Raw genomic sequence first — 22,265 nt, 5'->3', positions numbered from 1 at the left:
ATACAAACTTGTAAATTAGATTAAGTTCAGAGTTAGTATAGTAGCAGTGTCCAGGAAACAATGCAGGAAATATATGGTTACTTGCGATTGGGATAATTTAGGCTTTAGCTGACAAGTAAGGGCTGTAGTTTGAATATCTCTGGTAAAGTCCATGCTGGAACAGACACAGACCTCTGTAGTTCTAGAACAAAACTTCAAAGCTAATGCAAAGCACAATAGGCCTGAGATGACTACAAAAGAGTGTGTGTGTATATATATATGAGTGTGTGTGTATATATATATATAGAGAGAGAGAGGGCTAGATTACAAGTGGGTAAGTCGTGCAGCGATGGCAGCAAATGTAAATATATATGCATATAAGCATATTAACACAAATATATATGTATATAAGCATATTAACACATAAATAAATACACTGTGTGCACAATTATTAGGCAATTTGTATTTTCGAGGATTCATTTCATTATTGAACAACTACAGTGCTCTCGGTCAATCCAAAGGGTTAATAAACATCAAACCTGAATAATTAAGAAAGTAAAAGTGAGGTTTTGGCTTAGGAGAATATCTATGTGTGCAGAATTATTGGACAACCATTAGTGTGCAGAATTATTATGCAACTAAATGAAAAACAACAATTTTCCCTTGTTTGCTTATTATTCTCACTTTAACAGATGAAAATAAACAACTTAAACATTTCTGACATTTCCCCCCCAAAAAAATCATTGACCAATATAGCCACCCTTCTTTTCAATAACAGTCATAAGCCTTCCGTCCATGGAGTCTGTCAGTTTCTTGAACTGTTGAAGACCAACTTTTTGTGCAGCAGCAACCACAGCCTCCCAGACACTGTTCACAGAGGTGTACTGTTTTCCTTCACCGTAAGCCTCCTGTTTAAGAAAGGCCCACAAGTTCTCAATAGGGTTTAGGTCAGGTGAGGAAGAGGGTCATGTCATTATTCTTTCATCTTTAAGGCCTTTACTGGCTAGCCGCGCAGGGGAGTACTTTGCTGCATGCGATGGAGCATTGTCCGGCATAAATATCATGGTCTTCTTGAAAGATGCACAATTTTTCCTGTACCACTGCTTGTTGAAAGTGTCTTCTAAAAACTGGCAGTAGGTTTGGGAGTTGATGTTGAGTCCATCTTCAATCTGAAAAGGTCCAACTAGCTTATCTTTAATAATACCAGCCCATACCAGTACCCCACCTTCCTGGCATCTGAGTCACTCTCATCTCATGAGTCCATAAAACCTTTGAAAAATCTGTCTTCAGATATTTCTTGGCCTAGTCTTGACGTTTCAATGCATGTGTCTTGTTCAGTGGTGTTTGGGTTTCAGCCTTCCTTACCTTGGCCATGTCTCTGAGCATCTTGTACTTCTGGGCCCTCCAGGTAGGTTGCAGTTCTGGAATATGAAAACACTGGAGGATAATGGGTTCCTGGTAGCTTCACCTTTGATTCTTCTCAAATCTTTGGCAGTTAATTTGTGTCTTTTTTTCTCAACACGTTTCTTGCGACCCTGTTGACTATTTGAAACAAAATATTTGATGGCTCTGTGATCACGCCCCAATATCTTAGCAATTTCAAGATTGCTGCATCCCTCTGAAAGACGTTTTACATTTTTTTTACTTTTCAGAGTTAGTTAAACCTCTTTTTTGGCCCATTTTGCATGAGGAAAAGAAGCTGGCTAATAATTCCGCACAGCTTGATATAGGGTGTAGATCTCCTAAGGCAACACCCTCCCTCATTACACAAATACACATCACCTGATATGCTTAAATCCTATAAGCATTCAAGTTTATACAGCTTGGTGTTGGACAATATGCATAAAATGATGATTTGGTCAAAATACAACTTGCCTAAAATTGTGCACACAGTGTATGTATATAAGCATATTAACACACATTAACACAAATATATATATATGTATATAAGCATATACATTAATATTTACTGGGGACACACAGTTCCCATAGACCGCAATGTAAAGGATGTGCCTGAGGGATACATGGTACAGGTGAGTGTATGTTTGTGATGTGTCTGATGGATATAGGATACAGGTGAATATATGTGTGTTATGTGTCTTAGAGATACAGGGCACCATTGAGTTTACATGTGGATGTGTCTGAAGTGTACAGGTGAGTGCACATGTGTGATGTGTCTGAGGGATACAGGGTACAGGTGAGTGCACGTGTGTGATGTGTCTGAGGGATAAAGGGTGCAGGTGAGTGTGTGTGATGTGTCTGAGGGATAAAGGGTGCAGGTGAGTGTATGTGTGTGATGTGTCTGAGGGATAAAGGGTTCAGGTGAGTGTATGTGTGTGATGTGTCTGAGGGATAAAGGGCACAATGATTGTAGGTGTGGATGTGTCTGAAGGATGCAGGCCACAGGTGAGTGTACGTGTGTGATGTGTTTGATAAATGCAGAGCATAGGTGAGTGTGTGTGATGTGTCTGAGGGATACCTGGCACAGGTGAGTGTACGTGTGTGATGTGTCTGAAGGGCTGCAGGGTAAAAGTGAGTGTGTGTGTGTGATGTGTCTTAGGGACGCAGGGTACAGGCGAGTGTGTGTTTGTGTGTGATGTGTCTGAGGGACGCAGGGTACAGGCGAGTGTGTGTGTGTGATGTGTCTGAGGGATGCAGGGTACAGGTGAGTGTGTGATGTGTCTGAAGGACGCAGGGTACAGGTAAGTATGTGTGTGATGTGTCTGAGGGATACAAGGCACAGTTGATTGTACGTGTGGATGTGTGAAAGATGCAGGGCACAGGTAAGTGTACGTGTGTGATGTGTGAGGGACGCAGGGTACAGGTGAGTGTGTGTGATGTGTCTGAGGGATGCAGGGTACAGGTTAGTGTGTGTGTGATGTGTCTGAAGGACGCAGGGTACAGGTGAGTATGTGTGTGATGTGTCTGAGGGATACAAGGCACAGTTGATTGTACATGTGGATGTGTGAAAGATGCAGGCCACAGGTGAGTGTATGTGTGTGATGTGTCTGAGGGATACAGGGTACAGGTGAGTGTACTTGTGTGATGTGTCTGAGGGATACAAGGTACAGGTGAGTGTATGTGTGTGATGTGTCTGAGGGATACAGGGCACAGTTGAGTGTACGTGTGTGATGTGTCTGAGGGTTGCAGGGTACAGGTGAGTGTGTGTGTGATGTGTCTGAGGGATGCAGGGTACAGGCGAGTATGTGTGTGATGTGTCTGAGGGATACAAGGCACAGTTGATTTTTTGTGTGGATGTGTGATGTGTCTGATGTACGCAGGGCACAGGTGAGTGTACGTGTGTGATGTGTCTGAGGTAAGCAGGGTACAGGTGAGTGTGTGTGATGTGTCTGAGGGACGCAGGGTACAGGTGAGTGTGTGTGTTATGTGTCTGAGGGATACAAGGCACAGTTGATTGTACCTGTGGATGTGTGAAAGATGCAGGGCACAGGTGAGTGTACGTGTGTGATTTCTTTTTAATGACACGATTAGTCCACTGATCATCTTAATTACTAATTCGATATTCACCTCCTGGTCAGCAGGAGGAGGCAAAGAGCCCCACAGCAGAGCTGTTAAATAGCTCCTCCCTTCCCTCCCACCCCAGTCATTCTCTTTGCCTACGTTAGTGATAGAAAGTGGTAAAGTGAGGTGTTAGAATAGATTCTTCAATCAAGAGTTTATTATTTTTAAAGTAGTACAAGATTGTGCTGCTTTGTTCTAGGATGTAGCTGTAGTCCATATCAATCTCTTCAGTAGAGCAGTGATGGCTTTAGAGTAATGGGAACTGGTGGGACATAATTCTCACTGCGCCTCCCATACATTCATGCTGCCCTAATCCTGATAGCCTAAGTAAGATTACTCAGGCTTTATCCTTTTTCCACAGGGCTATGTGAGGGAGAGGACCTCTCAATCCTGGTGAGCTGCCCTGCTGTCGGGACAGAATTTAAAGGTAAGTGCTGACTTTTTTTTTGGGGTCTGAAGGAAATCTCAGATGAAGTGGAGCACTTTATTGGGACATAACTCCTATATAGATAAAGGAGGGGGATCCTGTGACAGCACGTTGTAAGCAGGCACTGGGGCTGAGGGGCTAGAAGGTGGCTTTCTCTGGGGACTTTATTCACTTGGGCTGAGCTAGATAAAGAGGGACTCAGGAGAGGTGATGGTTGGGTCACAGGGGTGTACTACCTAACATACTGTGTCACACTTTGCCCACAGGTTTGCAAGGAACGGCTCAGTTAGCTCCCGGTGGCCTATATTCTAAACATAATAATGGCGACCGGGAGATCGTTGTTGTAATGCCCACAAAGGGCGGGGCTATGTTTGGCGCCCATCTGAGCTGCACAATCATCTATCGGCAGGTATTACAATAATGGGACCTGGAGCCTGAGTGTTATCACACCCACGAGGGGCGGAGCTATGTTCAAAGACGATACAGAGGTTGCGCTCTCTACTGCAATTGCGATATCGGAAAGTAGAGCTCTTATTTATTTCTAGCACGGTCCTTGGTGCTTTCATATTTGTGGGTCTGGACAACGCTGCAACTGTGCTCCGGATCTGTTTTTGTACAAAGTTACGTTGTTAAGCAAGTAAGGACAAGGTGTTGAATGTATAGGCTCTGATAAATTGATTCAGATGGGCACCTCAGCAGGATTATGCTGAGGTGTAGATAGGTTATTGGAGTGCTAATTTAACTCACTTCTGCAAACAAAAATAAAAAGTTACTTTTTTAAAATTTAAAGAGACAGTAACGTTTTTCATGTGTTAATTTTTATTAAAAAATTTCAAAGGTTTATTTGTGTAATTCATCCCTTGTGTCTCAGGATGGACTAAGAGGCCCTGCGAGTGGTCTCTTGTTTTAGGTTTGGATGCCAATCTAGCATTGCCAATCCGTTTCTATTTCTCATTTATTGAGAGATTTTTATTTGATAAGATAGCCTTGTTCTGCACCTATTCCTACTAAGGCGCATGCTGCTTAGGAGCCAATTGACCATGGTCAAGATATGCCACAAATTTCTCCTAAGGTGTCCCAAAAATTTTATAAACCACATGCAGTAACCTGCGGTTCTTCTCACACTCCACCTGGAGTTACCTTGCATTTAATGCATTGTTTGTTTTTTCCCTCGCTGTAGGGAAAAGTGCAAGAGGACATATTCACTCATCATAGTGTGATTGATTCAGTTGTAGCTATTGCGTATGTTGTCCAGACAAAAGGAGAGGTGCTCTTACACTAAAAAGTGTACGGATCCTCTACGATCTGGGAGTGACAGTTCCTGGCCCAAGGCAGGAATGAGATTGTGGATGATATTCCTATCTGTCTACGGTTCCCAAGGGAGGGAATCTTTAGACCTATTTTATAATCCACACAAGGTTCTCAGAGGGCCATGGAAACTATCTTTTCATTCTTTCTTTGGTCCAAGAGGGAGGTCTCATGCTTCAACATGCCCATGATGCTCCCACATCTGATCATCGTGGCAAAAAATTAATATATGAAATATTGCGTGATTGCGCCTTTTGGCCACTGCATATAGCGCCATTGCAGAAAAGGGGGATGGTGATGCCATGGTCAGATATACAGATTGATTTTATTGGTCCAGTAACTAGGTCATCTAGAGGTAACAAATACATGTTGACAGTAACATGCCTGTTCACTAAATGGGTAGATTGCATCAGTGCACCTAACAATAGTACTGAAACATGTGCAGCATTGCTCATAAACCACGTGTTATCCAGATTTGGTTTACCCCAGCGAATCGAATCCGATCAGGGGACCCACTTCACTGGCGAAGTGATGACCAAGATTTGGAAAATACTAGGGGTCAAAAGAAAGCTCCATATTGCTTATAGAGCTGCCTCAAGTGGTGGTGTAGAGCGTTACAACTAGTCCATTGTGAAAATCCTCAAAAAGTTTGTGAGTGAAACAGGTGAAGACTGGGATGTAAAATTACCTCTAGTCCTAATGGCATTAAGAGCAACTCCAAGTAGTGCTACTAAGATGTCACCTTTTGAATTGATGACCGGTACAGTAGATGCTGAGGTAGAACCATTCTTCTACCAAACATCAGACCATAACTTGATAAACGCTGCCAATACGCATCAATATGTGGAGAACCTAAGATAGCACCTGCAATATGCCTTTGCATTTGCTCAAAGGAACTTAGAGAAAGCTGCAACTGCCACTAAAACCTATTATGATCTCAAAACATCCAAAAAGGAATATGAAATAAATAAGTTCATCTTTATAACTTTGGAAGAGATCAGGTTAAGGAGAAGAAATTTCTTCCATCATGGAAGGGTCCTTTTGTCGTTACTGACAAAATATCTCCAATTGCCTATAAAATTAGGATACCCAAAAAATGATAATTTTATGAATAAATGGGTCCATATTAATCAGTTACGAGTTTGCCATCCTAGATCCCAACTACAAGTCATAGAGGGAGAAGGAAATCTCATATCCCAAAATGCACTAAAGAAATATTGTAGTTTAACGATGCCTAGCTAATGAGCATGAGGGCTCAAAAATAACACACTATCTTCATAGAAGGCTGTCTATGATGCATACTGTCAATACACTAACCAAATACCACTGACTGTAAGCCAATTCCAATATATGTGTCCTACATTCATTGAAAATTGGAATGGGGGAATTATGTCAGGGTATCTGTGAGTAACATTAAATAAACTACAGATGTATATCTAATTTTGTAGCTAAAAATCCAATTTGATACGAGATGGTCTTGGCTGGGTGAAACAACCCCCCTTCTTCTTGCTCTGAAACATTTGGTCATTAGTTCAGGCAATTTATTTAAAAGAGATGGTCATCTATATAGCTGTGTATTGCAAATCTTAGATCAGACATAAGATACCTTTCTCCTGATTAACATAGCATCTGACAACAAAAGGTTTATCTTTGAAGCTCACAGCCCCGTAGGGGGTAGCAAACAGAAATTCTGAGAATATAGTAATTAGCAGAGACCTGTTAATTGCCCCTGAACCTCAGATAAACATATACTGAACCAAACAGAAACACATGTTTGTATTGTAGCTTTAAAATTCATTTTTAAAGTACAACTTGTGTTTAAATTTTAAGTATAATTGATTCTCAGACTGTATAAATAAATATACAGTATATATCCTGAGAAGAAATGCCTAACAGTAACATATTAGATAAGTATCTACTGAACTTAATGAATAGCTGTATGGTAGATGTATAAATGTTTGTTTCAAGATGGTAACATTTGTTTCTTTATTTTTCAGACAGTAAGATATCCTATGAATATTAGACCTAAACATGGATCTGTGTACTTAAATATTATTAGGAATGTGAAATATGCTGTGTTTGTATGAATATAATGCCAGGATGTTAAATACTATAAATCTGGGGAAAGCAAATAATTGACAGTGCAATTGCTTATTAATATGATTTTTAAACGTATTTTTAATATATCATAAGTGGAATATTTTTACATTCGGTCTTAAAATGATCAGAAAAAAATGGTACTGTGTGATCCATGTGTATTTGAACATGTGACTTATTAATACAAGAAGTGGTGAATAAATATAAAATTGAGTGATATAGTTTACTGTAGCAGTGTTAAAAAAAAAGAAACTGTCTTTGCAGCCCCCGATGGCCTATATCCAGTATTACAGTTAAAGGGCATTTGGCTGTTGAAAATGAAATTTCCCAAATAACCAATCAGGGATAAGCTTTCGAAGGGCCTATCATTCTAATTTCACTGATGATTAGAATAAAAAGGATGAGATTATATTGCGTGATATAACCCCAGGCAACAGAAAAAAAGGACTCTCTGTGCTGAATTTTGACTGACAAACTGTTGCCTTGGGATCCAGTCTATTATAAAGTAATCTGGGTCTAATTTTGATCAATCTTGCAAAAATAACTTCTTTTAATTTATGAGATGAAATTGGATTTATCAGAGGAACCCTGGAAGCTGAAATATTGATTTGCTTATTTGGGTGAAGTATAAGAAACTGTTAAATATATAACTTGATATTTTAAAGCAAATACATTCATTGTTGCTACAGTCTAATTTCAGTTAGTAAATTTAAAAGGGCACAGTTTGTATTTCAAGCTTGTGTTTCATAGCCCTGTGTAGTTTAAAACTAGTCTTTTGTATGCTAAGTAATTAATTTATTCGCTAGATAAATATCCTTTGTGTTGCATATTTCTAAGGCAGGCTTATTATTATTGAGAGTAAATCCCTCTGGTGTGTATTAAGTTATTTTTTCTCTCTCTATATATATCTATATATATATATATATCTATATATATATATATATATATATATATATATATACACATATATTTTAGAATTAGCCTTATTGCTGCTAAGTAATTTATTTCAGCTCAGATAATTTGGCATAGAAATTGGCTGTTAAAGTATCTTGTTATATTGTTTAACTAGGCACTCTTAAGTTAGCGATCCGTACTCTGGTATTTCATTGTGGTATTTTAATGTAATCCATTGTGAATAAGGTAATTTGTAAAGGTATATTTTTATAATCTTGGTATAGAATATTGTAACAGTTTAAGCTTGTATAGTTTGATTCATATCTGGTTTCTATAAATATAATTCAATGTGTTTATATCTTTAACTAATATAAAGAATTTAAGAATTTGTATTAAGTTTAATTGTTTTGTATATGCATTTTATTGGGGGTTTGTTTTAAAGAATAATTATTAAATATATTGTATTATAACCCCGCCATATACTGACATAATGTTTGCTATAAAATAAATTAAAGAAATATTCTTTAATGTCTAGTAAACCGCCCTTAAGCATTAGCATAGAGCTGGGGAAAGGTATAGTGGTCATAGCCTGACCCTTACTCTTGCGGTAGACACTCATTTATAACATTTGAAATGTCCTCAAAATATAATAATGATGTAATATTAATAAATAACATTACTCACAATGTATTTCTTATCAACAGGTGAATTTAAAAACTGCAGTAATCCTAGTCCTAGCCATGGTGAAAATACAGATACTTGTTTTAATCTTCTTCAAAAGCAAAGATGCATCATTGGAAAATTATGTTCTGAATATGGACAATGCTTTACCAGGAACTCAAATATTTTAAGACATCAGAAATGTCATACAGGAAAGAAAGCATTTTCATGTTCTGAATGTGGGAAGTGTTTTACTGAGAAATCAACTCTTATTAGGCATCTGAAAATTCATACAGGAGAGAAAGAATTTTCATGTTCTGAATGTGGGAAATGTTTTAATCAGAAAACAAACCTTATTTCTCATCAGAAAACTCATACAGGAGAGAAAGCATTTTCATGTTCTGAATGTGGAAAATGTTTTACTGAGAAATCATATCTTATTACTCATCAGAAAATTCATACAGGAGAGATAGCATTTTCATGTTCTGAATGTGGGAAATCTTTTACCAAGAAATCAACTGTTGTTACACATCAGAAAATTCATACAGGAGAGAAAGCATTTTCATGTTCTGAATGTGGGAAATGTTTTAATCGGAAAACTAATCTTATTTCTCATCAGAAAACTCATACCGGAGAGAAAGCATTTTCATGTTCTGAATGTGGGAAATGTTTTACTGAGAAATCAACTCTTACTAAGCATCAGAGAAATCATACAGGAGAGAAAGCATTTTCATGTTCTGAATGTGGGAAATGTTTTGCTCGGAAATCACATATTATTACACATCATAAAACTCATACAGGAGAAAAGGCATTTTCATGTTCTGAATGTGGAAAATGTTTTGCCCTGAAAGGAAATCTTATTACACATCATAAAATTCATACAGGAGAAAAAGCATTTTTATGTTTTGAATGTGGGAAATGTTTTGCTCTCAAATCAGCTCTGACTAGGCATCATAAAATTCATACTAGAGAGAAATCATTTTCATGTTCTGAATGTGGTAAATGTTTTACCAGCAAAGGAAAGTTTGTTACTCACCAAAAAATTCACACAGTAGTGAAAAGAGTTTCATGTTCTTAATATGGGAAAGGTTTTGCTCAGAAGTAAGAAAGCATTTTTAATAAAAACGTGTCCGTGTTTAACATGCACATTTTTCTTCTTGTCATGCTCTTGATTATATTGACATCAGCATAAGAAGGAAATAGAGATGAAAGGTATTTTCAACTTGAGTAAGAAAAAATAAACACCAGACCAAATTTAAGTTTGAAATAAAGGACTCAAATATGCACCTACCCACCAATGAAATACATTTTAGACATACATTGGAATAAATGTATTCTAATTTTTTTCTTAAATAATCCAGTTATAAAAAATAATAATGCTTCACACAGTAATTACACACACGTAGAAGTAAACAAAAATCTAAATTCTACATAACCCAATTTACATCAGGACCAATGGACAAAAATTTTTAGATTTACTCCAAAAGGATATTATCGACCTTAAAAAGGTATACAAAGTTAATTTAAAAAAAAACAGATTTTGAAGCATTAGAACAATTAGAAAACAATAAAGATTTGGTGATAAAACTCGCTGACAAGGGTGGAGGGGTGGTCCTTATGAATAAAGAATATTATATAAAGGATTGTAAAAGACAACTTCTAGATGAAAAAACTTAAAATAAAATACTACCCAATAATCCAATGCATAAATTTAATGAAAGATTGAAAGAATATTTAGACAAGGTCTAGAACAAACAATATTGAGTAAGAAAGGAATATGAGTTCATTTATATAACACACCCTAAGATTCCAACCTTTTACATATTACAGAAGATACACAAGGATCCAATTAACCCCCCAGAAAGACCTGTAGTGTCTGGGGTGGGGTCACTAACAAGCAATTTATCAGCCTACATAGATCAATTTCTTTCATGTAATTGGCAAGAGTCCATTAGCTAGTGACATATGGGATATACAATCCTACCAGGAGGGGCAAAGTTTCCCAAACCTCAAAATGCCTATAAATACACCCCTCACCACACCCACAAATCTGCTATATGTGGATGGGTGTCTTTTGGTAAGTATGTTTTTATTACTTAAGACACTCTCAGCTATGGTTTGGCACTTTATGCAATTATATAAAGTTCTAAATATATGTATTGTACTTATATTTGCCATGAGTCAGGTTCATGTATTTCCTTCTGCAGACTGTCAGTTTCATATTTGGGAATGTAAACACTTTAAGAAATTTATTTCTTACCTGGGGTTTAGTCTTTATTCAATTTGACTACTTTTTGCAATTGCGGGTGTTAGGCCCACGGGTGCGTCAAATGCTAGACTTTATTGCGTCATTTTTGGTGCAAACTTTTTTGGCGTGAAAATATACGTTTATGACGCAACTTTGTCATTTCCGGCGTCATACGTGACGCCGAGACCTTTCACACGGCGGCGTCATTAGTGATGCAAGTGTGTCATTTCCGGTCATTTTTGGCGCCAAAAAAGTTTATGTTACGTTGTGCGTCATACTTGGCGCCAACATTTTTTTTTTTTTCATTATTTCAATACCCCATTGATGTTTGCCTCCTGCTTTCTTCTCTATCAAGAGGCCTATGCTTTTGCATTTTTTCCCATTCCTGAAACTGTCATTTAAGGAAATAGATAATTTTGCTTTATATGTTGTTTTTTCTTTTACATTGAGCAAGATGTCCCAATCTGATCCTGTCTCTGAAGTTTCTGCTGGAACATTGCTGCCTGACATTGGTTCTACCAAAGCTAAGTGCATTTGTTGTAAAATTGTAGAAATTATTCCACCGAATGTCATTTTTAATAGTTGTCATGATAAACTTTTACATGCAGATAGTGTTTCTATCAGTAATAGTACATTGCCAGTTGCAGTTCCTTCAACTTCTAATGTGCATGATATACCTGTAAATTTTTAAGAATTTGTTTCTGATTCTATTATGAAGGCTTTGTCTGCATTTCCACCTTCTAATAAACGTAAAAGGTCTTTTAAAACTTCTCATTTAGCTGATGAAATTTTAAATGACCAACAACATAATAATTCATCCTCTTCTGATGAGGATCTATCTGAAACAGAAGATCCTTCCTCAGATATTGACACTGACAAATCTACTTATTTATTTAAAATAGAGTATATGCATTCTTTATTAAAAGAAGTGTTAATTACTTTGGATATTGAGGTAACCAGTCCTGTTGAGGTTCAGTCTAATAAACGTTTAAATGCTGTTTTTAAACCTCCTGTGGTTTTCCCAGGTGTTTTTCCCATTCCTGAGGCTATTTCTGATATGATTTCTAGGGAATGGAATAAGCCAGGTACTTCCTTTATTCCTTCTTCAAGGTTTAAGAGATTGTATCCTTTACCAGCAAAATCTATAGAGTTTTGGTAAAAGATCCCCAAGGTTGATGGGGCTATTTCTACTCTTGCTAAACGTACCACTATTCCTATGGAAGATAGCACTTCCTTTAAGGATCCTTTAGAAAGAAAGCTTGAATCTTATCTAAGGAAGGCCTATTATATTCAGGTTATCTTCTCAGACCTGCTATTTCTTTGGGTGATGTTGCGGCTGCATCAACTTTCTGGTTGGAAAATTTAGCGCAACATGAATTGGATATTGACATATCTAGCATTGTTCGCTTACTGCAACATGCTAATCATTTTATTTGTGATGCCATTTTTTATATTATCAAAATTGATGTTAGATCCATGTCTTTAGCTGTATTAGCTAGAAGAGCTTTGTGGCTTAAATCTTGGAATGCTGATATGACATCTAAATCTAGATTACTATCTCTTTCTTTCCAAGGTAATAATTTATTTGGTTCTCAGTTGGATTCTATTATTTCAACTATCACTGGAGGAAAAGGAGTTTTTTTGCCTCAGGATAACAAACCTAAGGGTAAATCTAAGGCTTCTAACCGTTTTCGTTCCTTTCATCAGAATAAGGAACAAAAACTTAATCCTCCTCCCAAGGAATCTGCTTCCAGTTGGAAGCCTTCCTCAAATTGGAATAAATCCAAGCCATTTAGGAAACCAACGTCTGCCCCTAAGTCCGCATGAAGGTGCGGCCCTCATTCCAGCTCAGCTGGTAGGGGACAGATTAAGGTTTTTCAAGGATTTTTGGATAAAATCTGTCCAAAATCATTGGATTCAAAGCATTGTCTCTCAAGGGTATCGAATAGGATTCAAAGTAAGACCTCCTGTGAGAAGATTTTTTCTCTCACACATTCCTGTAAATCCAGTAAAAGCTCAGGCTTTTCTGAAGTGTGTTTCAGACCTGGAGTCTTCAGGGGTAATCATGCCAGTTCCTCCTCAGGAACAAGGTTTGGGGTTTTATTCAAACCTATTCATTGTACCAAAGATAGAAAATTTGTTCAGACCAGTTCTGGATCTGAACATTTTGAATCGTTATGTAAGAGTACCAACTTTCAAGATGGTGACTATAAGGACTATTCTGCCTTTTGTTCAGCAAGGACATTATATGTCCACAATAGACTTACATTTCATGGTGTTCTTCTCATAAATTCTCCTGGCATTCTTTTAGAATTCCTAGAATTTTGCAGTTTCTTCAGGATGGTTTGGATAAGGGTTTGTCTGCAAGTTCCTTGAGAGGATAAATCTCCGCTCTTTCTGTTTTATTTCACAGAAAGATTGCTATACTTCCTGATATACACTGTTTTGTACAGGCTTTAGTTCGTATTAAGCCTGTCATTAAGTCAATTTCTCCTCCTTGGAGTCTTAATTTGGTTCTGAGGGCTTTACAGGCTCCTCCATTTGAACCTATGCATTCTTTGGACATTAAACTACTTTCTTGGAAAGTGTTGTTCCTTTTGGCTTTCTCTTCTGCTAGAAGAGTTTCTGAGCTATCTGCTCTTTCTTGTGAGTCTCCTTTTCTGATTTTTCATCATGATAAGGTAGTTTTGCGGACTTCTTTTCAATTTTTACCTTAGGTTGTGAATTCTAACAACATTAGTAGAGAAATTGTTGTCCCTTCTTTATGTCCTAATCCTAAAAATTCTTTGGAGAGATCCTTACATTCTTTGGATGTGGTAAGAGCTTTGAAATATTATGTGGAAGCTACTAAAAATTTCAGGAAGACTTCCAGTCTATTTGTTTTATTTTCTGGTCCTAGGAAAGGTCAGAAAGCTTCTGCTATTTCCTTGGCTTCTTGGTTGAAACTTTTGATTCATCAAGCTTATTTGGAGTCGGGTCAAACCCCGCCTCAGAGAATTACAGCTCATTCTACTAGATCAGTCTCCACTTCATGGGCTTTTAAGAATGAAGCTTCAGTTGATCAGATTTGCAAAGCAGCAACTTGGTCCTCTTTGCATACATTTACTAAATTCTACCATATTGATGTATTTGCTTCTTCGGAAGCAGTCTTTGGTAGAAAAGTTCTTCAGGCAGCTGTTTCAGTTTGATTCTTCTGCTTTTGATTTAAGTGTTTTCTTTCAAAAGTGAAAATAACTTATTTTTTGGGTTGTGGATTATTTTTTCAGCGGAATATGGCTGTTTTTATTTTATTCCCTCCCTCTCTAGTGACTCTTGAGTGGAAGACTCCACATCTTGGGTATTGATATCCCATATGTCACTAGCTCATGGACTCTTGCCAATTACATGAAAAAAAACATAATTTATGTAAGAACTTACCTGATAAATTAATTTCTTTCATATTGGCAAGAGTCCATGAGGCCCACCTTTTTATGGTGGTTATGATTTTTTTGTATAAAGTACAATTATTTCCAAATTTCCTTTGTTGATGCTTTCTACTCCTTTCTTTATCACCCCACTGCTTGGCTATTCGTTAAACTGAATTGTGGGTGTGGTGAGGGGTGTATTTATAGGCATTTTGAGGTTTGGGAAACTTTGCCCCTCCTGGTAGGATTGTATATCCCATATGTCACTAGCTCATGGACTCTTGCCAATATGAAAGAAATGAATTTATCAGGTAAGTTCTTACATAAATTATGTTTTTTGTAGCCGTGTGTAGTAACAACGAAAACTTATTTAAAGTACACACTAAATGTATTAAATATCTTAAAAAGAAATTAAATGGGAAAAAGGGTGGTATTTGCTATCAGCAGATGTAGCATCCTTATATACTACTATAAATAAAAACAAATGAATTCTAGCAGTTAAAAGTATTTTAGAACAGGATAAAAGTCTAGATCAGTAGCAATTAGAATTTGTATTGGATGGTATTAATATTATACTGAAAACCAACTTCTTTTGGTTTGATGCCTTCTTTTACCTACAAGTGGACAGCACAGCTATTGGCACCAGGTTTGCTCCCAGCTATGCCAACGTATACATGTCGGCCTGGGAACAGGCCTTCATGTATGGAAGCATGAGCTGGGACACAAACCTGGTGTCCTACCAGAGGTATATAGATGAACTACTTATTATATGGAAGGGAACTGAGGAACAACTTAGTTTATTTATGGAACATCTGATCAATAATGACTGGCAAATTAAACTAAGTTGGGAATCAAGTCAAGAGCGAATTGCATTTTTGGATTTAGATATATATATATATATATATATATATATATAATAACCAAATGAAAACAAAGAACCATTTCAAAAAAGTAGATGTTAATAATTATATCCAACTGGACAGTTAACTAGTTAAAGGATATACCAAAAAGTCAATTCCATTGATTAAAAAGGAATTGTACTGATGATAAAAATGTTTTACAAACAAGCAGAAACAAAAAGAGATTATTGAAAAGAATTATCCAAAAATGCAAATTGACTCAATAATAAAAGAGGTTGGTAATGAACAAATGAGTAAATTCTTAGAATATAAAGAGATACAAACCAACAATTTGTTACAGTCACAAGATAAAACTGTAGGCCCATTAATATTAGACTTATGTGCACAAAACAAAGACATTAAAAAAATTAATATATAAGCACTGGGATATACTCAAAAAAGATTATAGTTTAGGAAGTATAGTAGGAGATAACCCCAAAATAATTTACAGAAAGGTACCAAACATTAAAGACAAGATTACAAAAAGCTATTTAGAAAGACACAAAAAAAATGTGATACTTGGTTAAATTATCATTTAAAAGGATTTTATAAATGTGGGAATAGTATGGGTTGCAAATAATTCTCTAAACGAGATAAAAATATAAGATCTTTTAAAAGTGATTCTTCTGATAAGATAAAATGCTTGTGTAATTAATTTATATAGGAAGGACCTCAAGAAACCTATCAGTGAGATTTAGAGAACATTTATATAATATTAAAAAACATAATTTATGTAAGAACTTACCTGATAAATTCATTTCTTTCATATTGGCAAGAGTCCATGAGCTAGTGACGTATGGGATATACAATCCTACCAGGAGGGGCAAAGTTTCCCAAACCTCAAAATGCCTATAAATACACCCCTCACCACACCCACAATTCAGTTTAACGAATAGCCAAGCAGTGGGGTGATAAAGAAAGGAGTAAAAAGCACCAACAAAAGAAATTTGGAAATAATTTTGCTTTATACAAAAAAAAATCATAACCACCATAAAAAGGGTGGGCCTCATGGACTCTTGCCAATATGAAAGAAATGAATTTATCAGGTAAGTTCTTACATAAATTATGTTTTCTTTCATGTAATTGGCAAGAGTCCATGAGCTAGTGACGTATAGGATAGCAATACCCAAGATGTGGAACTCCACGCAAGAGTCACTAGAGAGGGAGGGATAAAAACAGCCATTTTCCGCTGAAAAAATTAATCCACAACCCAAAAAAATAAGTTTATTCTCATAAATGAAAGAAAAAAACTTAAATCAAAAGCAGAAGAATCAAACTGAAACAGCTGCCTGAAGAACTTTTCTACCAAAAACTGCTTCTGAAGAAGCAAATACATCAAAACGGTAGAATTTTGTAAATGTATGCAAAGAGGACCAAGTTGCCGCTTTGCAAATCTGATCAACTGAAGCTTCATTCTTAAAGGCCCACGAAGTGGAGACTGATCTAGTAGAATGAGCTGTAATCCTCTGAGGCGGGGCCTGACCCAACTCCAAATAAGCTTGATGAATCAAACGTTTCAACCAAGAAGCCAAGGAAATAGCAGAAGCCTTCTGACCTTTCCTAGGACCAGAAAATAAAACAAATAGACTGGAAGTCTTCCTGAAATCTTTAGTAGCTTCCACTTAATATTTCAAAGCTCTTACCACATCCAAAGAATGTAAGGAACTTTCCAAAGAATTCTTAGGATTAGGACACAAAGAAGGGACAACTACGAATGCATAGGCTCAAATGGAGGAGCCTGTAAAGCCTTCAAAACCAAATTAAGACTCCAATGAGGAGAAATTGATTTAATGACAGGCTTAATACGAACTAAAAGCCTGTACAAAACAGTGAATATCAGGAAGTATAGCAATCTTTCTGTGAAATAAAACAGAAAGAGCAGAGATTTGTCCTTTCAAGGAACTTGCAGACAAACCCTTATCCAAACGGTCCTGAAGAAACTGTAAAATTCTAGGAATTCTAAAAGAATGCCAAGAGAATTTATGAGAAGAACACCATGAAATGTAAATCTTCCAAACTCTATAATAAATCTTAATAGAGACAGATTTACGAGCTTGTAACATAGTATTAATCACTGAGTCAGAGAAACCTCTATGACTTAGTACTAAGCGTTCAATTTCCATACCTTCAAATTTAATGATTTGAGATCCTGATGGAAAAACAGACCTTGAGACAGTAGGTCCGGCCTTAACGGAAGTGGCCAAGGCTGGCAACTGGACATCCGAACCAGATCCGCATACCAAAACCTGTGTGGCCATGCTGGAGCCACCAGCAACACAAACGATTGTTCCATGATGATTTTGGAGATCACTCTTGGAAGGAGAACTAGAGGCGGGAAAATGTAAGCAGGATGATAACACCAAATGTCAGCGCATCCACTGCCTCCGCCTGAACATCCCTGGACCTGGACAGGTATCTGGGAAGTTTCTTGTTTAGATGAGAAGCCATGAGATCTATCTCTGGAAGACCGCACAACTGAACAATCTGAGAAAACACATCTGGATGGAGAGACCACTCCCCTGGACGTAAAGTCTGATGGCTGAGATAATCCGCCTCCCAATTGTCTACACCTGGGATATGCACCACAGAGATTAGACAAGAGCTGGATTCCGCCCAAGCAAGTATCCAAGATACTTCTTTCATAGCTTGGGGACTGTGAGTCCCACCCTGATGATTGACATATGCCACTGTTGTGATATTGTCTGTCTGAAAACAAATGAACGGTTCTCTCTTTAACAGAGGCCAAAATTGAAGAGCTCTGAGAATTGCACAGAGTTCTAAAATATTTATTGGTAATCTCGCCTCTTGAGATTTGCAAACCCCTTGTGCTGTCAGAGATCCCCAAACAGCTCCCCAACCTGAAAGACTCGCATCTATTGTGATCACAGTCCAGGTTGGTTGAACAAAAGAAGCCCCTTGAACTAAACAATGGTGATCTATCCACCACGTCAGAGAGTGTTGTACATTGGGATTAGAGGATATTAATTGTGATATCTTTGTATAATCCCTGCACCATTGGTTCAGCATACAAAGCTGTAGAGGTCTCATGTGAAAACGAGCAAAGGGGATCACGTCTGATGCTGCAGTCATGAGACCTAAAACTTCCATGCACATAGCCACCGAAGGGAATGACTGAGACTGAAGTTGCCGGCAGCTGCAACCAATTTTAAACGTCTCTTGTCTGTTAGAGACAGAGTCATGGACACTTAATCTTTCTGGAAGCCTAAAAAGGTGACCCTTGTCTGAGGAATCAAGAAACTTTTTGGTAAATTGATCCTCCAACCATGTTTCCCGAAGAAACAACACTAGTTGATTTGTGTGAGATTCTGCAGAACGTAAAGACTGAGCTAGTACCAAGATATCGTCCAAATAAGGAAACACCGCAATACCCTGTTCTCTGATTACAGCACCTTTGAAAAGATTCTTGGAGCTGTTGCTAGGCCAAATGGAAGAGCAAGAAATTGGTAATGCTTGTCTAGAAAAGAGAATCTCAGGAACTGATAATGTTCTGGATGAATTGGAATATGAAGGTATGCATCCTGCAAGCCTATTGTGGACATATAATGTTCTTTCTGAACAAAAGGCAGAATAGTCCAAATAATCACCATCTTGAAAGTTGGTACTCTTACATAACGATTCAAAATTTTCAGATCCAGAACTGGTCTGAATAAATTTTCCTTCTTTGGGACAATGAATAGATTTGAATAAAACCCCAAACCTTGTTCCTGAAAAGGAACGGGCATGATTACCCCTGAAGACTCCAGGTCTGAAACACACTTCAAGGAAAGCCTGAGCTTTTACTGGATTTGCTGTGATACGTGAGAGAAAACATCTTCTCACAGGAGGTCTTACTCTGAATCCTATTTGATACCCTTGAGAGACAATGCTTTGAATCCATTGATTTTGAACAGAATTTATCCAAATATCCTTGAAAAACCTTAATCTGCCCCCTACCAGCTGAGCTGGAATGAGGGCCACACCTTCATGCGGACTTAGGGGCTGACTTTGGTTTCTTAAATGGCTTGGATTTATTCCAATTTGAGGAAGGCTTCCAATTGGAAACAGATTCCTTGGGGGAAGGATTTAATTTTTTGTTCCTTATTTTGACGAAAGGAATGAAAACGGTTAGAAGCCTTAGATTTACCCTTAGGTTTTTTTATCCTGAGGTAGAAAAACTCCCTTTCCCCCAGTGACAGTTGAAATAATAGAATACAACTGAGAACCAAATAAATTATTACCTTGGAAAGAAAGAGATAGTAATCTAGATTTAGATGTCATATCAGCATTCCAAGATTTAAGCCACAAAGCTCTTCTAGCTAATATAGCTAAAGACATGGTTCTAACATCAATTTTGATAATATCAAAAATGGCATCACAAATAAAATGATTAGCATTATTGCAGTAAGCGAATAATACTAGATATGTCAGAATCCAATTCTTGTTGCGCTAAATTCTCCAACCAGAAAGTTGATGCAGCCGCAACATCAGCCAAAGAAATTGCAGGTCTGAGAAGATGACCTGAATATAAATAGGCCTTCCTTAGATAAGATTAAAGCTTCATATCTAAAGGATCCTTAAAGGAAGTACTATCTTCCATAGGAATAGTGGTACGTTTAGCAAGAGTAGAAATAGCCCCATCAACTTTGGGGATTTTTCCCCAAAACTCTATAGAATTTGCTGGTAAAGGATAACATTTTTTAAACCTTGAAGAAGGAATAAAAGAAGTACCTGGCTTATTCCATTCCTTAGAAATCATATCAGAAATAGCCTCAGGAATAGGAAAAACCCCTGGAGAAACCACAGGAGGTTTAAAAACAGCATTTAAATGTTTATTAGACTGAACGTCAAGAGGACTGGTTACCTCAATATCCAAAGTAATTAACACTCTTAATAAAGAACGCACATACTCTATTTTAAATAAATAAGTAGATTTGTCAGTGTCAATGTCTGAGGAAGGATTTTCTGTATCAGATAGATCCTCATCAGAGGAGGATAAATTATTATGTTGTTGGTCATTTGAAATTTCATCAACTGAATGAGAAGTTTTAAAAGACCTTTTACGTTTATTAGAAGGTGGATTTGCAGACAAAGCCTTCTGTATAGAATCAGAAACAAATTCTTTAAAATTCATAGCTATATCAGGTACATTAGAAGTTGAAGGAACTGCAACTGGCAATGTACTATTACTGATGGACACACTATCTGCATGTAAAAGTTTATCATGACAACTATTACAAATGACATTTGGTGAAATAATTTCTCCAACATAGGTGTGTCCGGTCCACGGCGTCATCCTTACTTGTGGGATATTCTCTTCCCCAACAGGAAATGGCAAAGAGCCCAGCAAAGCTGGTCACATGATCCCTCCTAGGCTCCGCCTACCCCAGTCATTCTCTTTGCCGTTGTACAGGCAACATCTCCACGGAGATGGCTTAGAGTTTTTTAGTGTTTAACTGTAGTTTTTATTATTCAATCAAGAGTTTGTTATTTTAAAATAGTGCTGGTATGTACTATTTACTCAGAAACAGAAAAGAGATGAAGATTTCTGTTTGTATGAGGAAAATGATTTTAGCAACCGTTACTAAAATCCATGGCTGTTCCACACAGGACTGTTGAGAGGAATTAACTTCAGTTGGGGGAACAGTGAGCAGTCTCTTGCTGCTTGAGGTATGACACATTCTAACAAGACGATGTAATGCTGGAAGCTGTCATTTTCCCTATGGGATCCGGTAAGCCATGTTTATTAAGATAGTAAATAAGGGCTTCACAAGGGCTTATTAAGACTGTAGACTTTTTCTGGGCTAAATCGATTCATTATTAACACATATTTAGCCTTGAGGAATCATTTAATCTGGGTATTTTGATAAGATTATATCGGCAGGCACTGTTTTAGACACCTTATTCTTTAGGGGCTTTCCCAAATCATAGGCAGAGCCTCATTTTCGCGCCGGTGTTGCGCACTTGTTTTTGAGAGGCATGACATGCAGTCGCATGTGTGAGGAGCTCTGATACATAGAAAAGACTTTCTGAAGGCGTCATTTGGTATCGTATTCCCCTTTGGGCTTGGTTGGGTCTCAGCAAAGCAGATACCAGGGACTGTAAAGGGGTTAAAGTTAAAAACGGCTCCGGTTCCGTTATTTTAAGGGTTAAAGCTTCCAAATTTGGTGTGCAATACTTTTAAGGCTTTAAGACACTGTGGTGAAATTTTGGTGAATTTTGAACAATTCCTTCATATTTTTTCGCAATTGCAGTAATAAAGTGTGTTCAGTTTAAAATTTAAAGTGACAGTAACGGTTTTATTTTAAAACGTTTTTTGTACTTTGTTATCAAGTTTATGCCTGTTTAACATGTCTGAACTACCAGATAGGCTGTGTTCTGAATGTGGGGAAGCCAGAGTTCCTTCTCATTTAATTAAATGTGATTTATGTGACAATGACAATGATGCCCAAGATGATTCCTCAAGTGAGGGGAGTAAGCATGGTACTGCATCATTCCCTCCTTCGTCTACACGAGTCTTGCCCACTCAGGAGGCCCCTAGTACATCTAGCGCGCCAATACTCCTTACTATGCAACAATTAACGGCTGTAATGGATAATTCTGTCAAAAACATTTTAGCCAAAATGCACACTTATCAGCGTAAGCGCGACTGCTCTGTTTTAGATACTGAAGAGCATGACGACGCTGATAATAATGGTTCTGAAGGGCCCCTAAACCAGTCTGATGGGGCCAGGGAGGTTTTGTCTGAGGGAGAAATTACTGATTCAGGGAACATTTCTCAACAAGCTGAACCTGATGTGATTACGTTTAAATTTAAGTTGGAACATCTC

General features: G+C 37.4%; 1 protein-coding gene across 1 annotated transcript in view; it reads left to right on the top strand.

The window, feature by feature from the left end:
• LOC128666726 (zinc finger protein OZF-like) overlaps positions 1–10,033 on the top strand; it is a 142,372-nt gene extending 132,339 nt beyond the window's left edge. The window contains exon 6 of the mRNA XM_053721475.1: positions 8,932–10,033. Within this exon, the coding sequence (XP_053577450.1) occupies positions 8,932–9,965 (1,034 nt within the window). The 3' untranslated portion in view covers positions 9,966–10,033. The remainder of the gene's footprint in view (positions 1–8,931) is intronic.
• Positions 10,034–22,265: the final 12,232 nt, after the last annotated feature.

Source organism: Bombina bombina, chromosome 7 (assembly GCF_027579735.1).
Source record: "Bombina bombina isolate aBomBom1 chromosome 7, aBomBom1.pri, whole genome shotgun sequence".
In the NCBI taxonomy this organism is placed as follows: Eukaryota; Metazoa; Chordata; class Amphibia; order Anura; family Bombinatoridae; genus Bombina; species Bombina bombina.
The sequence above is the reverse complement of the archived record's forward strand: the minus strand, read 5'-3'. Positions and strand labels throughout refer to the sequence as shown.